At 49.3% G+C, this 13,591-nt stretch overlaps 1 protein-coding gene and 1 pseudogene across 1 annotated transcript; both read right to left on the bottom strand.

The window, feature by feature from the left end:
* Window positions 1–566: 566 nt before the first annotated feature.
* LOC134728928 (large ribosomal subunit protein eL21-like) lies at window positions 567–2,868 on the bottom strand (annotated as a pseudogene).
* An 8,482-nt stretch (window positions 2,869–11,350) lies between these two features.
* Window positions 11,351–13,217, bottom strand: LOC117975903 (collagen alpha-1(I) chain-like). The gene is made up of 3 exons (XM_055097425.1): window positions 13,067–13,217; window positions 12,372–12,967; window positions 11,351–11,794 (listed from the first exon to the last, which is right to left on the bottom strand). Exons 1-3 carry the CDS (start codon window positions 13,215–13,217, stop codon window positions 11,678–11,680), a joined length of 864 nt encoding a protein of 287 aa, XP_054953400.1. The 3' UTR covers window positions 11,351–11,677.
* Window positions 13,218–13,591: the final 374 nt, after the last annotated feature.

Genomic DNA, 13,591 nt, shown 5'->3' with positions numbered 1-13,591 from the left:
GTCTGTCGCTGGTGGTGCTCACATAGCCGTGGGCTGCAGATGACAGCCAAATTCTTCACAGTGGCTTTTTCAGGAATGATGATTATATTTGATCTTCGCCTGCCTGCCTCTCTCAGCTTGTGCCTCGGTAGGTCATTTGTTGGCACCCCTAACAAACAATTGATTGTATACCAGCAGTTTATACGCATCTTATACGTGCCATTAGACAGGGTACACGTGTCTTATGCAGACGTGACACAGTGCATATATGAATGTATAATCCCCCAAATGACAGGATTGTTCACCCAGAAAATCAGAGACTAAACCAAAAGCCTCTTAGAACAAATATCACCATCTGGAAAGGTCACTGATTATAATACAAATATGAAAAACTCAGTAGGTTTACATTTTACACTGAGGACCTAGTTAGATAATTTTTAGGGGGAAAGGGTCTGATTCACAATATTGCCTAAAGCTATGAAAAATCTGGTAATATGTTTTAAAAGAATTGTTCAAGACCTCCATAGTAACAACTCAATACAGAACATTCAAAACTAAAACTCAAGAAGGACCAGAGACACGGGTAGAGGTGAAAGGGGCTGCCTGGGGTGGTGGCAGGGGGCGCAGGATGGACATGGTAATATAAGTTCTAGAGCTGTTATTTGATTTTTGAAACTATGTTGATGTACTACTCTGGCAAAAATGTAAATCAAAAATTTAAAATTCACAGAAAAAAACAAATTTGTGAGAAGTGACAATTTGAAACCTTGGAATTAATTTTTTTTTTTTTTTTGAGATGGAGTCTTACCCGTCACCCAGGCTAGAGTGCAATGGCGCAATCTCGGCTCACTGCAACCTCTGCCTCCCGGGTTCAAACGATTCTCCTGCCTCAGCCTCCCGAATGGCTGGGATTACAGGCACTCGCCACCACACCCAGCTAATTTTTGTATTTTTAGTAGAGATGGGTTTCACCATGTTGGCCAGGCTGGTCTCAAACTCCTGACCTCGTGATCCACCTGCCTCAGCCTCGCCAAGTGCTGGGATTACAGGCGTGCCCAGCCGGAATTAATTTTTTTAAAATAAACTATCAAATGCCTTCTGCAAAGTTTGTTCTAGGTTACAGTCCCACCAACGGTGAATTCATGTGTTAAATTTCAGCACTGCACTTGCACAGCCTTGGAGTGAGGGTCTCCTTAGCAGTAACATATAGGCCTGGCATGGTGGCTCATACCTGTAATCCCAGTGCTTTGGGAGGCTGAAGCAGGAGGATTGTTTGAGGCCAGGGGTTTGAGACCAGCCAGGGCCATATGGCAAGACCCCATTTCTACAATAATTTTTTTAATTAGCTGGACAATGAGGCACAGGCCTGTAGTCCTAGCTACAGGCGGGAGGGAGCTTTGAGGAGGGAGGATTGTTGAGCCCAGGAGTCCGCAGTTACAGTGAACTATGATTGCATCACTGCACTCCAGCCTGGGAAACAGAGTGAGACTGTCTCAAAAAAAAGAAAAAAGAAAAAAAAATAGTAATGCATCTTGGGCACAGAATGTAGTGCAGGCTCAGCTCTGGCATCATCCTGATATCCTTCCATTTTGTGCCCTGGTACCTCACTAGCTTCCCTCTCATCCTGGCCTTGACTGCATCTCTGGGCAATTGCAGAGATTAATGCCACCACTAAAGGCTTGAAAGAAGCAGAGATGTGGCTATCTATTACATTCCCATGCCGTAGAACCCACCAGTTCAACCCATGCAGATGCTGGACAAACCCTGGAGAATGACTGTGACCTGTAATAAACGTGATCAGGTGGTTGACTGCACTCGCGGCTGCTGTCCCAGACGTAGCACTTTTACTGGTGCAAATCCACCTGGTCCCTGGCACTTGGTATGCAGCTATTGGCCTAGCTAATGTCTTATTTTCCATACTAATTTGCAAAAACAAGTTGCTTTTACCTGGCAGGGCCAACAGTACACCTTCATGTCTTAACTACATGAATCCTGGCTTCTGCTATAATATAGTCCACAGGTATCTTTGTTATCTTTTTTTTTTTTTACAGTCCAGAGGTCTTTTATTTTATTAACACCTATTATGCCATGAATTCACAGGGAATAGGTTCCAGCAGCTCGGGCTCCTTCCTGTTGGTTCTCACAAAGTGTGCATCTTTGGGTGGAGCAGCCTGGAGCTTAGTTGAACCCAGGTACCTTTCTCTTTTTTTGTTTTTTTGTTTTTTTGTTTTTGAGATGGAGTTTCACTCTTGTTGCCCAGGCTGGAGTGCAATGGCGTGATCTTGGCTCACTGCAACCTCCGCCTCCCGGGTTCAAGTGATTCTCCTGCCTCAGCCTCCTGAGTAGATGGGATTACAGGTGCGTGCCATCACGCCCGGCTAATTTTTTGTATTTTTAGTAGAGACGAGGTTTCACCATGTTGGCCGGGCTGGTCTCGAACTCCTGACCTCAGATGATCCACCCGCCTCAGCCTCCCAAAGTGCTGGGATTACAGGCGTGAGCCACAGTGCCCGGCCCAGGTACCTTTCTCTGTGGCCTCTTTCTTTTTCTGATCATTTTCCTTCACGCGTCTCAGGAAGCTGTCTCGGCTCTTAGAGTGCTTCATGTGCTCAATACGCTCATTAATTCTCTTGGCAGGAATCTTGCCTTTAACTTGTTTGTTTACAGCAATGCCAACAGCATGCTGGGGAACACTGTAGACTCTTCCAGCTTTGCCATGGTGACACTTGTGGGGCTTCCTTTTTGAACAGTTCCCATTCCCTTGATGTCTACAGTATCACCTTTCTTACACATTCGCATGTACGTGGCCAAAGGAAAAATTCCATGTTTTCCACAAGGCCTGGAGAACATACATCGGGTGCCTCTCCTCTTTCCCTTTGTGTTCGTCATTTTGGCGAATTACTGGAAAACGGCGGTTCCGGCTGAAAGGGCTTTGTTATCTTTTATTTTTGTATTTAAGTAAGCTTTATTGTTTGTATCTTATACTTCAAAAAAAGCTCAGATAAATATTTAATTTGTATGAGTCACCTGGGGATTGTACAATTGCAGACTCTGATCTAGTAGGTCTGAGGAAGGCATTCTTTTTACTGATTGATTGATTGATTGATTGATTGAGACAGGGTCTCACTCTGCCACCCAGGCTGGAGTGCAGTGGCACCATCTCAGCTCACTGCAGCCTCCACTTCCCAGGCTCAAGTGATCCTCCCATTTCAGCCTCCCAAGTAGCTGGGACTACAGGTGCACACCACCATGCTGGCTAATTTTTTGTAGAGATGAGATCTCATTGTGTTTCCCAGGCTGGTCTCGAACTCCTGGACTTAACCAACCTGCCCGCCTTGCTCTAACAAGGTGCTGAGATTACAGGTGTGAGCCACTGCACCCAGCTGAGGCAGGCATTCTGACTTTCTAAAACCTTTCCCGGCAGTGCCCATGCTGCTAGTATCTTAACCATTCTTACAGTATCAAGATCCTAACACACTGCTTTCTAAAATGTAGTCAAACAACATGAAAATCCTTTATTTTAATCCATGCTTCAGTTCCTTTTTTCCTTTATACTTTGTATTTATTTATTAAATTGTGGTGAAACATACATAACATAAAACTCATGATTTTCACCATTTTTAGGTCTACACTTCAGTGGCATTCAGCACACTCACATTGTCGTGCAACCATCATCACCACCCATCTTCAGAATTCCTTTCACCTTGCAAAACTGGAGCTCTGCACCCATCATACAATAAATCCCCATTGTCCCCAACCCTTGGCAACCCCCATTCTACTTTCCATCTCTATGAATTGATCTTTATTTATTTATTTAGAGACGGAGTCTCATTCTATCACCCAGGCTGGAGTGCAGTGGCGGGATCTTGGCTCACTGCAGCCTCCGCCTCCTGGGTTCAAGCGATTCTCCTGTCTCAGCCTCCCAAGTAGCTGGGATTACAGGCGTGGGCCACCATACCTGGCTAATTTTTGTATTTTAGTAGAGACAGGGTTTCACCATGTTGACCAGGCTGTTCTCGAACTCCTGATCTCAAGTGATCTGCCCGCCTTGGCCTCCCAAAGTGCTGGGATTACAGGCGTGAGCCACTGCGCCTGGCCAAATTGATCTTTATTATTTAACATTCCACACACCACTACACTGGCCCCCTGCATTGGTGATATAAAGCTGATTGGATCTGATAAGAAATAGCACATCCTCTAGAAGCTTTAATAAAACATATGTCAGCTAGAAGATGGGGGATAAATCCCCCCAAATTTGGGACCTATGATTTCTAAGCTTCTTAGGGGGTATTTGGGCTGGAGAATTTTGAAATATTCACTCTAAGGTGAAGGCAAGTTGCTACACCTCCCACTACCTACTATGAAAAAAGAGGCAAATGCTTGGAAGGGCTTTTGGGGGTCTCACTGTGTTGCCCAGGTTGATCTCAAACTTCTGGCCTCAACCAATCCTTGTGCCTAAGCCTCCCAAAGTGTTGGGATTATAGGTGTGAGCCACCAAGCTGGCCCAACACGTTTTAGTGTGTTACCATGACCCATCTCCTGAGTGCCCCATAAGGCAGCCAGTTTCCATAAGAGGCTGAGCAAGAGGAGGTTCTGCAGGCCTGGGCTGCTCTATGCGTACAAGCCGCTGTGCCGCCCAGCCCTGTGAGCCGCTGCTGCTCAACATATCCATGACAAGCGCCAATGGGAAAATTGCAGTCCGGACCTCTAGAATTGTGGAGCAATTCTGTGCTCTCTTCTGTAGATAACTAGTTTCCTTCTGAGAAACTGCTTCTGGCTTTCTACTGGGATTCGAGTCTGAACGCCCACCCCTGTGTCATTAGGTGATCATTCAGCCTAGTTCCCATTAGGGGCCGGGCATTGTTGGACCCACCCAGCCACAAGGCGTGGGATCTGCAGCGATAGCCTCTCAGTCCATGTACGCGGTAGAGGCAAGCTGGGGTGGGTCCAGAAGGCATGGGAACTTCACAGGGAAGGCAGGTGGCCCAGACTCCCTCAGCACCTACCCCTGCTGCCCTGTCTCCCTTCCCCATCCATGCCTCCAGCCTCCCCGGGTACTCCTCACACCCAGTTGGCTGAGGAAGAAACTCGAGCCTGGTGACAGAGGGCTCGGCATGCTATGCCAGTTCCCCCAAAAGTAGACATGAGTACCACAGCTCCACTGGCTGAGCCCCGGTAGCGAAGGAACCCTCCCTAGGCGTACAGTTTGAGCCATTCACTCGGCTGTCCACTACATGCAGACAGAGAGATGCCCAGAGGTACAAATCTGTGCCCACTTAGAAACAGCTGCTAACAGTTTGGTTGGATGTTCAGGGACCTGGAAGAAAAGGATTGGAAGTTTGGTAACAAGGATGTCTGGGGAAGAAGTACGTAGTCAGCCTCTCAAAATGGACACAGAATATAGAAACATTTGCACATCATATAAATGCTCACCAAAGGGTGTCCTCTTCAGAAGAGGCTGAATCAGGTAAAAGAAGGAAGTTCTGTGAAGTCATCAGCCAGACGCTGTGTGTTTCCTAGGAATGCTGCAACAAAGTGCCACAAGCTGGGGGTGCTTAGGCCCTAAAAAGGTGCTATCTCCCAGTTCTGGAAGTTAGAAGTCTGGGGTCAAGGTGTCAGCTAATTGCCTCCTTCCGAGGAAGTAAGGGAGACTCCATCCCAGGCCGTCTCCCAGCTGTGGGGGTTTTCTGGCAATCTCTGGCCTTTCTTGGCTTGTAGAAGTGTTACCGGAAAGGGGTCCCAATGCAGACCCCAAGAGAGTGTTCTCAGATCTCACACAAGACAGAATTAGAGGCAATTCCACAGTGCAAAGTGAAAGCAAGTTTGTTTTATTCTATGTATTTTATCTTTTGAAATAGGGTCTCACTCTGTCACCCAGGCTGGAGTGCAGTGGCATGATCTTGGCTCACTGCAACCTCCACCTCCCAGGCTCAGGTGATCATCCCACCTCCGCTGAAACTACAGGTGCACACCACCATGCTTGGCTAATTTTTTAAATTTTTCACAGAGACAGGGTTTCACCATGTTGCCCAGGCTGGTCTCAAACTCCTGGACTCACGCGATCTGCCCGCCTCGACCTTCCAAAGTGCTGGGACTACAGGTGTGAGCCACCACACCTAGCTGCAGGTTTATTAAGAGAGTAAAGGAATGAAAGAATAGCTACTCCTGGATGGGCATGGTGGCTCATGCCTGTAATCCCAGCATGTTGGGAGGCTAAGGCAGGAGGACTGCTTGAGCCCAGGAGTTTGAGACTACCCTGGACAACATAGTAAGACCCTGTCTCTATAAAATATATATATATATATTTTGGCCAGGCCCATTCATGCCTGTTATATATATATATGTTTGGCCAGGCCCAGTGGCTCATGCCTGTTTTATATTTATATATATATATATAACATAAAATATAAAATATATATTTTATATTTAAATATATATTTTATATTTATATATATAAAACATAAAATATATATTATATATATATATATATTTTTTTTTTGGCAAGGACCGGTGGCTCACGCCTGTAATCCCAGCACTTTGGGAAACCAAGGCAGACAGATCACCTGAGGTCAGGAGTTCAAGACCAGCCTGGCCAACATGGTGAAACCCCATCTCTACTAAAAATACAAAAATTAGCAGGGTGTGGTGGTGTGTGCCTGTAATCCCAGCTACTCGGGAGGCGGAGGCACAAGAATTGCTTGAACCTGGGAGGCAAAGGTTGCAGTGAGTCAGGATTGTGCCACCGCACTCAAGCCTGAGCAACAGAGTGAGACTCTGTCTTCAAATATATATATATATATCATTTGTATCCTGTAAATATATATATACAAATATGTGGCTGACTGCCACGGTTACTACTTGAGATCATCCCCACAACAATTACTACTTTTACTACTTGAGACCGTCATTACAAGACTGAACGAAGAGACAAACGTAGAAATGAAAAGTGAAGACAAAAGAAACTGTTTTAAAGGAACTGTCCAGGGAAGGATGAAGAGAGCTCCCTGCTTCTAGTGAGCAAAGGCAGCCCCTGAGCTTCCACAGCCCTTCATATTTACTGGGTAGCAAGAGCAGGGAGGAGGAGGTAGTGACTGGCCGGCTGCTAGTTGATAACAGGTTCATGTTATTCCTAACAGGCTTCAGATGTACCTAATCCCAAGAAACACTGCGTTTGGGGAGTGACTGCCCTCAGCATCCCTTCTGGGTGGCAGACACAGTTTGTCAGTTTGCCGACATTCCGCATTTATGAGAAACAGTTTGCTGTTTACTCATAGAGCCTCCAGTGGTATACTGAGCTGATCACCACCCTCATTCTTTCGGCCTGTAACACAAATATATATACAAAAGATACATACATATATATATATTATCCTGTAAAATAGAGCCCCCAAAATATATACATATATTTTTTAAGAAAAAAAAAAAAAGAATGACTAATCTATAGACAGAGAAGGGCATTCCTTAAAGTAAAAGGAGGACCAAGCCCAGCCTAAGTACGATGCCTGTTTAAGATACGAAAATCATAGGAGATGTGCTTTACTACAAGGGTTTGTGATAGAGGATTAATCTTTGTAATTACCATCTTTCACAAGAATCGATATTATTATCTTTAAAACAAAACGTCTTAAACTAGGAATGCTTGCGTTCTCAAGATATTGGGACATCAGGACATTCCAGGTCTGTTAGTAAACATTATTAATCTGCTCCCTCAACCGTAAACTCTTGCGACTAACAATGCCTAAGTTCCTGGGAATGTAGCCCAGCAGGCCCCAGCCTCATTTTTCCCAGCCCCTATTCAAGATGGAGTCACTCTGGTTCGAATGCCTCTGACAGGAGCAGCACCCTGATCTCTGTCTCCATCCTCACACTGCATTCTCCCTGTGTCTGTCTCCAAATTTCCCCTTTTTAGGACACCAGTCGTATTGGATTAGAGTCACCCAATGACCTCATTCTAACTTGATTACCTCTGTGAACACTCTAGCTCCAAATAGGGCCACATTCCACAGTACTGGGAGTTATGATTTTAAGATGAATTTGGGGGGACACAATTACCTAGCCACACCAGTGCTTTTTCAATGAACCCACAAACAATGTATTTATGGTGACCAAGATGGAGGCTACGCATGGGCCCAGCAACACGGGCTCATCTCTCCAGGCTGGTCTGACTAATCTCACTGCTGGCAGCCCCCTCTCACAACCCCAGAGAGCAGCACTGAGTGCCTGATGGCACCTTCCCCCACAGACAGCAGCCAGCATCTGGTAGCAGGTGGGTCCTGGTCTCTTCCATCGTGGAGGGGACACGGACTCACCTTCCTGGAAGGGACACACTTTGCCTCCCTTACCCAGAGTGTTTCTGCAGCACTGCTGCTTGTAGCCTCACGTGAGGCCTTTCACCATCATGGCGTCCATGCAGGGCTGCTTCTGACCAAGGAACCCATGTCACCACCAAGGAAATGCCACAGTGGCTCGTGGCCATGGAATTCACTGATCTTACTGCTTATTCTATCACCCAGAAGGAGCTAGCCTCAGCAAAAGACTGAGTGGCAATACCCAGGAAAGATGGACTCTATTTTACAGGATTCCATATACGCTTTGAATCAGGGGCCACCACATGGTTCTATTTCCCTTATAGCCAAAATGCATGGCTCCAGAAACCAAGCTGTCACAGGTAGTGACTAACTAGGACCAGTGGCGCATGCAATAAAGGAATTTACCAAGAGAGTTGTAGGTAAAGACAGGCAGGCTTATTAGAGAACACAGGAAAATACATTGCAAGAAAGCAATGGGCAGATCAGCAAAAGGGGAGCTGACTACAAGGAGACAAAGACTTGTGGGGGATTTTATAGGATGGTGCTTGTGCTGGAGAGGGCCATGCGCAGTACTGATAGTGCCAAGGTTGCAGTGAGCTAACTTACATTTGTCTATCGGCTGAGGGTCTGGTGATAAGTTGGGCACAGGAAGATTGTGAGTTATTTGCTTAGGAGGGCTCTGTGTGTCCTGGGCCATGTAGAAAGGCAGGCTTATAGCTTATCTGTTTTCTGTTTGTTTGTTTTGCTTTCCCTGCTCCCCCCAGCCTGACTCCTTTTCCCCAATTAGAACTCCATGCAACCAGTTGATATGAGGGGGATCCACTTACTATTACCCCAATAACAACCAGCTGGCAGGATTTTTGCTTCCTGTCGCAGCAACTTTGAGCTCTGCTAATGTGAAGGTCTTAGTCCCAGAGAGGAACATCCTTCAACCAGGAGACACAGCAATGGTTTCATTAAATTGAAAGATGATGCCGCCACCTGGCCATCTGGGGCTCATTCTGTCATGACACCAAAAGACCTAAAAAATGATTGCTCTCTTGACTGCAGTGATAGGTTCTGATTCTCCTGGGAGACCAGGCAGCTGCTACTATGTCTGGAAATCAGGGCATTCATTCTCTGCGGCACTTCTGACTATTTCCATGGCCAATAGAAAAGGTTCATGGAAAACTACCCCAGCCATAGAAAGGCAGGAAAATTGAGGACTCAGATCCTTCTGAAATGAAAGTTTTGGTTGTTTCATCAAGTAAAGATCACCAACTAGCTGAGGGAGGGGAAAATCCAGGATGAGTGATGGGAGAAGGAACCATGGACTTCAAGCCTCGGCTCCCAACTGTCACGGAAGCAAGGAGTGTAGTAGTTTTGCTTAGTTTCCTTTGCTTGTTTTCACGTGTTTGTTTCCACATGCCAACCATTTTCCTGTTTTCTCTCGCTGGCATCTGTATTGTACACACAATTTTTTGGAGGTTAGTGTTACCATTCAGTCTTCAGGTAACAAGATATTCAGTGGACTGCGGTTGAATTTGTGGTGTAATTAACAGAGCCAACAGTGGCTACAGTAACCATTGGCACCTTGTCCTCACTGTCTCCTCATTTTGGAGACAGCGTGAGTGCATCTTCACTTGTGGGAAGGATACATGTATTGCATTTACTGGAATTTTTAGAAAAGGTTAAACGTGTGTAAAAGGGTGCATGTGGAAAGCAACTGCCTGCTATCCATCTACTGCCTCTGACCCAAGCCCATCTTTCACTGCCCTGCTTGGGGATTCTGGAACTTTTCCCTCTCTCCAGCTGGCACGGTGCTGTGCACTGTCAGTAGAGGGCGCTGGAGAGACAAACAAGGAGGGAGGGGGGTTTCTTTTCACTTGTTTATTGGCTGCTCACCTGCACAGCCTCCCAGGACGGCTTCCCCCGCCTTGCATAAGTAGCTTTGCAGCAAGTTCTGAGGCACAGCACCTGGCTGTGCATGGCTTACCTGGCATCTCAGGAGGCTGTGGGGTCTCACTGCAGGGATGGTGGGGGCATGCATGGGGGGCTGAGGGGCTGCAAGGCAGCACAGGGTCAGAGGATGGGAGTTCTGGGGGCGACCAGGGACTGCTGGGTATAGCAGCAGTCAGTATGGGTATTGCCCATCAGTATGACTTCTCCCTGGCAAGCCCCTCCCACGGCTCAGCTATCATCCTCCATAGTGATCGCCTGACAAAACCAGAGTCTTGGTTAAACTCAGCCCTGTGATTACAGTCTGCACCTCAGTGCTGAACTTGGCTTCACGCCAAGTCACAGGTTGCTGATGAACCCACTTCAAAGAGGCGCTGGACATGGCTGGTTGAGCCTACCCCTGAGACACTAAAGTATTTTCCTCCTCTCTCCTCCCATCTCCAGCAACACCACTTTCATTTTCTCAGTTAAATGTTCAGTTATAAAATGCTAATAATATAACACATTCACATGCCTCATAATGAAAATTTACAAGATATACGGCCAAATAGCTCCTTCCTAACTTCTGTTCCCATCCAACCCTGTTCACCTCTCTCTCTCTCTCTCAGACACACACACACACACACACACACACACACCACAAACTCTGCTCTGCACTGTGCTTTTTTCCACTTAACGTTATGTGTCCTGAATGTCAACATGAGAACAGAGAGAACTTCCTCATTCTTTTTCACTGCCACATAGTACTCCATTGTTTGGGTGCACTGCAGTGATTTCCCTGGTGTCTGCCGATGGGCATTTAGGGAGTTTCCAGTATGTTGCTACTGTAACTGAAGTGACTAGTCTGGCACTCAAGTTGCTTTGCATAGCTGGTAGAGCATGGATAAGGTACATTCCTGGAAGGAGAATGGCTGCCTCACAGGTTCCTGCATTTGTCAGCCTGACCCGGAAGCCCAAATCACCCTCCACAGGGGCTGTGCAAAATGATGCCCCCAAAGCAGTGAGCGAGAGAGAGGGCCTGGCGGCCGGCAGCCTCGCACACAAAGTGTTGTCACTCACCGGGGTATTGGTCACTCTAATGAACCACATGCCCATTCTGCAGACATCTCAAACTTAAAAAAAAAAAAGATTAATAGAAGATTTATTTAGCAAAAATACATATAGCCATTATTGCAAGACTTAGATGTTAAATGTTCAACCCAATTTTCTTTCCTGGATAAGTTTTTCTTTCATATCCCTGTCAGTTTTGAAAACATAATACCAGAAGAAGGGGGGCCCAATTCCACAGAGAGCTCCCAAGAGTGAGTTTCTGGGAGTGAGTCTGAAGTTGAGATAAACCTTTGCTGATCTTGCTTACGTTCAATGCATCTGGGCAGCGTCTTTGATGAGCCCTGGCGGTTAGGCTGGTGGCACTGAAGCAGGCCTCCAGGGTCTCCTGTTTAAGCAGGATTTTAAGGCCAACCCTGCGGCTTGCGCCTGCTGGGTTTCTGGAGATGTGTCATATTCGGCTGGGTGGAGGGTCCAGGGCAGAGTGGCCAGGCATGAGAGAAAATACTTTGGGTCAACACCTGTGAAAAGAAGGAAAACATAAAAATAAAAAAAACACCAAAAGAATACTTTGGGAACAACATCTTGGTGACACAGGGCACAACGGCGAGTGCGGAGGGACCTCTCCCCCTGAACTTGACCAAGCGCTTCCTCAGCCCTTTCTCCCCTCCCAGGCCCTCCCTGTCCCTGGAAGCAGCCTGGTTCCCTCCCGGTCTCTTAGAAGCCCCTGGGCTGCTCTTTCCCTCAGCCCACCGAGAGCTCGCTCCATCTCACTGCACGAGGGGGCCCTCGCTGCCGCCCTCATCTCTCCCCTGGGGACCCCAGCGCCCCCGAAGGGCAGAGGGGTCTTTCCAAGCCATAAATCCCATGAGTTGAAACTCGCGTCTCCAGCCCCTTCCAGCCCCGCTCCCCAGCTGGAAGGAGCCCACTTACCAGCCCCCTCCTTCCTCCTGCGGAGTCTCCTGTCCAGGATCCCTTTTCCCCAGTCCTGCCGTCTTTCTTTGCCTAAAACCTGGAATTCCCCCCCCGTTCCCGCCCGCCGGCCTCCGCAAGCTCCTCCCTCCCCCGCAGCGCCCAGCCCGGGTCTGCTCCAGGCACCTCCTCAAGACCGGGCCTCCAGCGACTGTCCCTTTGAGCCGCCCTTTCACCCGCAGGCACCCCCGGCCCGTCCCCGCGCCTGCACTCATGCTGCTTGTTTGCTTGCTCCTGGCTCCTGCAGGGAGCGTCAGCCCCCGGGCTGCTTCCCACTGCTGGAGGCCGGGGGCGCCCGGTGTTCCGCGGGGGCTGCGGCCTCCCCGCTCCACCCCTGCTCACAGGAGCCTGGGCAGCCCGGGGCCCGTCCTTGCACAAAGGCACCAGGCCTGGCCCAGGCCCCGCTCCGCCCGCCCTGTCCCCGCGCTGGGGGACTCGCTCCTCCCCGCCGGGCAGATCCTCCTCTCCGGGGGATTTTCCTGGAGAAGTTACTGGTGCAGATCCAACAGCTGGCGGGACAGTGACCCGGAAGGCCCCCGCCCCAAAAGCAGGAACAGCAGGAACCTCCAAGGCGCCGCCCGCACCCTCTTCCTCCTCGCCTGGGGCCTCGCGCCCGGAGCCCGCCCCTCTGCCAGGGGTGGGCGCAGCCCGCGGGGGGCGGTCCACCTGGCCCCAGGTCCCGCCGCGCTCCGACGACTCGGCCCGCCCTGGCCGCCGCGAGGCTGGGGGTCACTTTGGGACCTAAGTCCGCCCCCGTGGGAGAATGTGTGCCAGGGCCCACTGACAGCTTCCATCGGGGCTCAGGCGCCATCTCTCCCCACGTTTGCCCAGGGTCAGGGGGCCATGCAGGGGAGAGTCGCGCTGCCCCCACTTCCCCCTGACCCTGTGCTCCGAGGAGAGGAACGGGAACTCGCCCGCCCAAGGCCCACGCTCCCCACGTGGCTCAACCAGGCCAGGACCTCGCAGCCACATGGACCGGCGGGTCCAGGAGCCGGGCAGAGGGTCTCCGTGCCAAGCCACACTGCCCCTGGCCCTCGTCTCCCTCCTTTCTCTCACTGCACGGTGGCCTCATGCCATCCGCTTTGGCCCCAAGAATGGCACTCAGGAGAAAGGGCCTGCCCTCCCCCACCCCCAGCTCCCGGCTGTCCCAGGCCCTGCTGAAGCCCACACCCCTCTTCAGGTGCACACGGCTCCCCTTGGGGCCCTCCCCGGCCTCTGTGCAACGTTCATCAAGGTACCCTTCTTCCCTTCCAGGGACTCTGCTCCTTCCCAAATTCCAGGCCAGATTGGCTGCGGAGAGGCCCACCCTTCCGTGGCAGCTGAGCCCGTCTGTGAACACAAACCAG

The sequence above is a fragment of the Pan paniscus genome, chromosome 15 (genome assembly GCF_029289425.2).
Source record: "Pan paniscus chromosome 15, NHGRI_mPanPan1-v2.0_pri, whole genome shotgun sequence".
NCBI lineage: Eukaryota > Metazoa > Chordata > Mammalia > Primates > Hominidae > Pan > Pan paniscus.
Note: the sequence above shows the minus strand (reverse complement) of the source record. Positions and strands in the feature narration are given on the sequence as shown.

Coding starts and splice junctions, on each gene's coding strand:
- LOC117975903 (XM_055097425.1), bottom strand. CDS start 13,217: ATGTGGCTGCGAGGTCCTGGCCTGGTTGAGCCACGTGGGGAGCGTGGG. Junction 12,968..13,066: donor CCCCCTGACCCTGGGCAAAC/GTGGGGAGAGAT, acceptor AGTGACCCCCAG/CCTCGCGGCGGCCAGGGCGG. Junction 11,795..12,371: donor GGAGGCCCGGTCTTGAGGAG/GTGCCTGGAGCA, acceptor TTCTTTTCACAG/GTGTTGACCCAAAGTATTTT.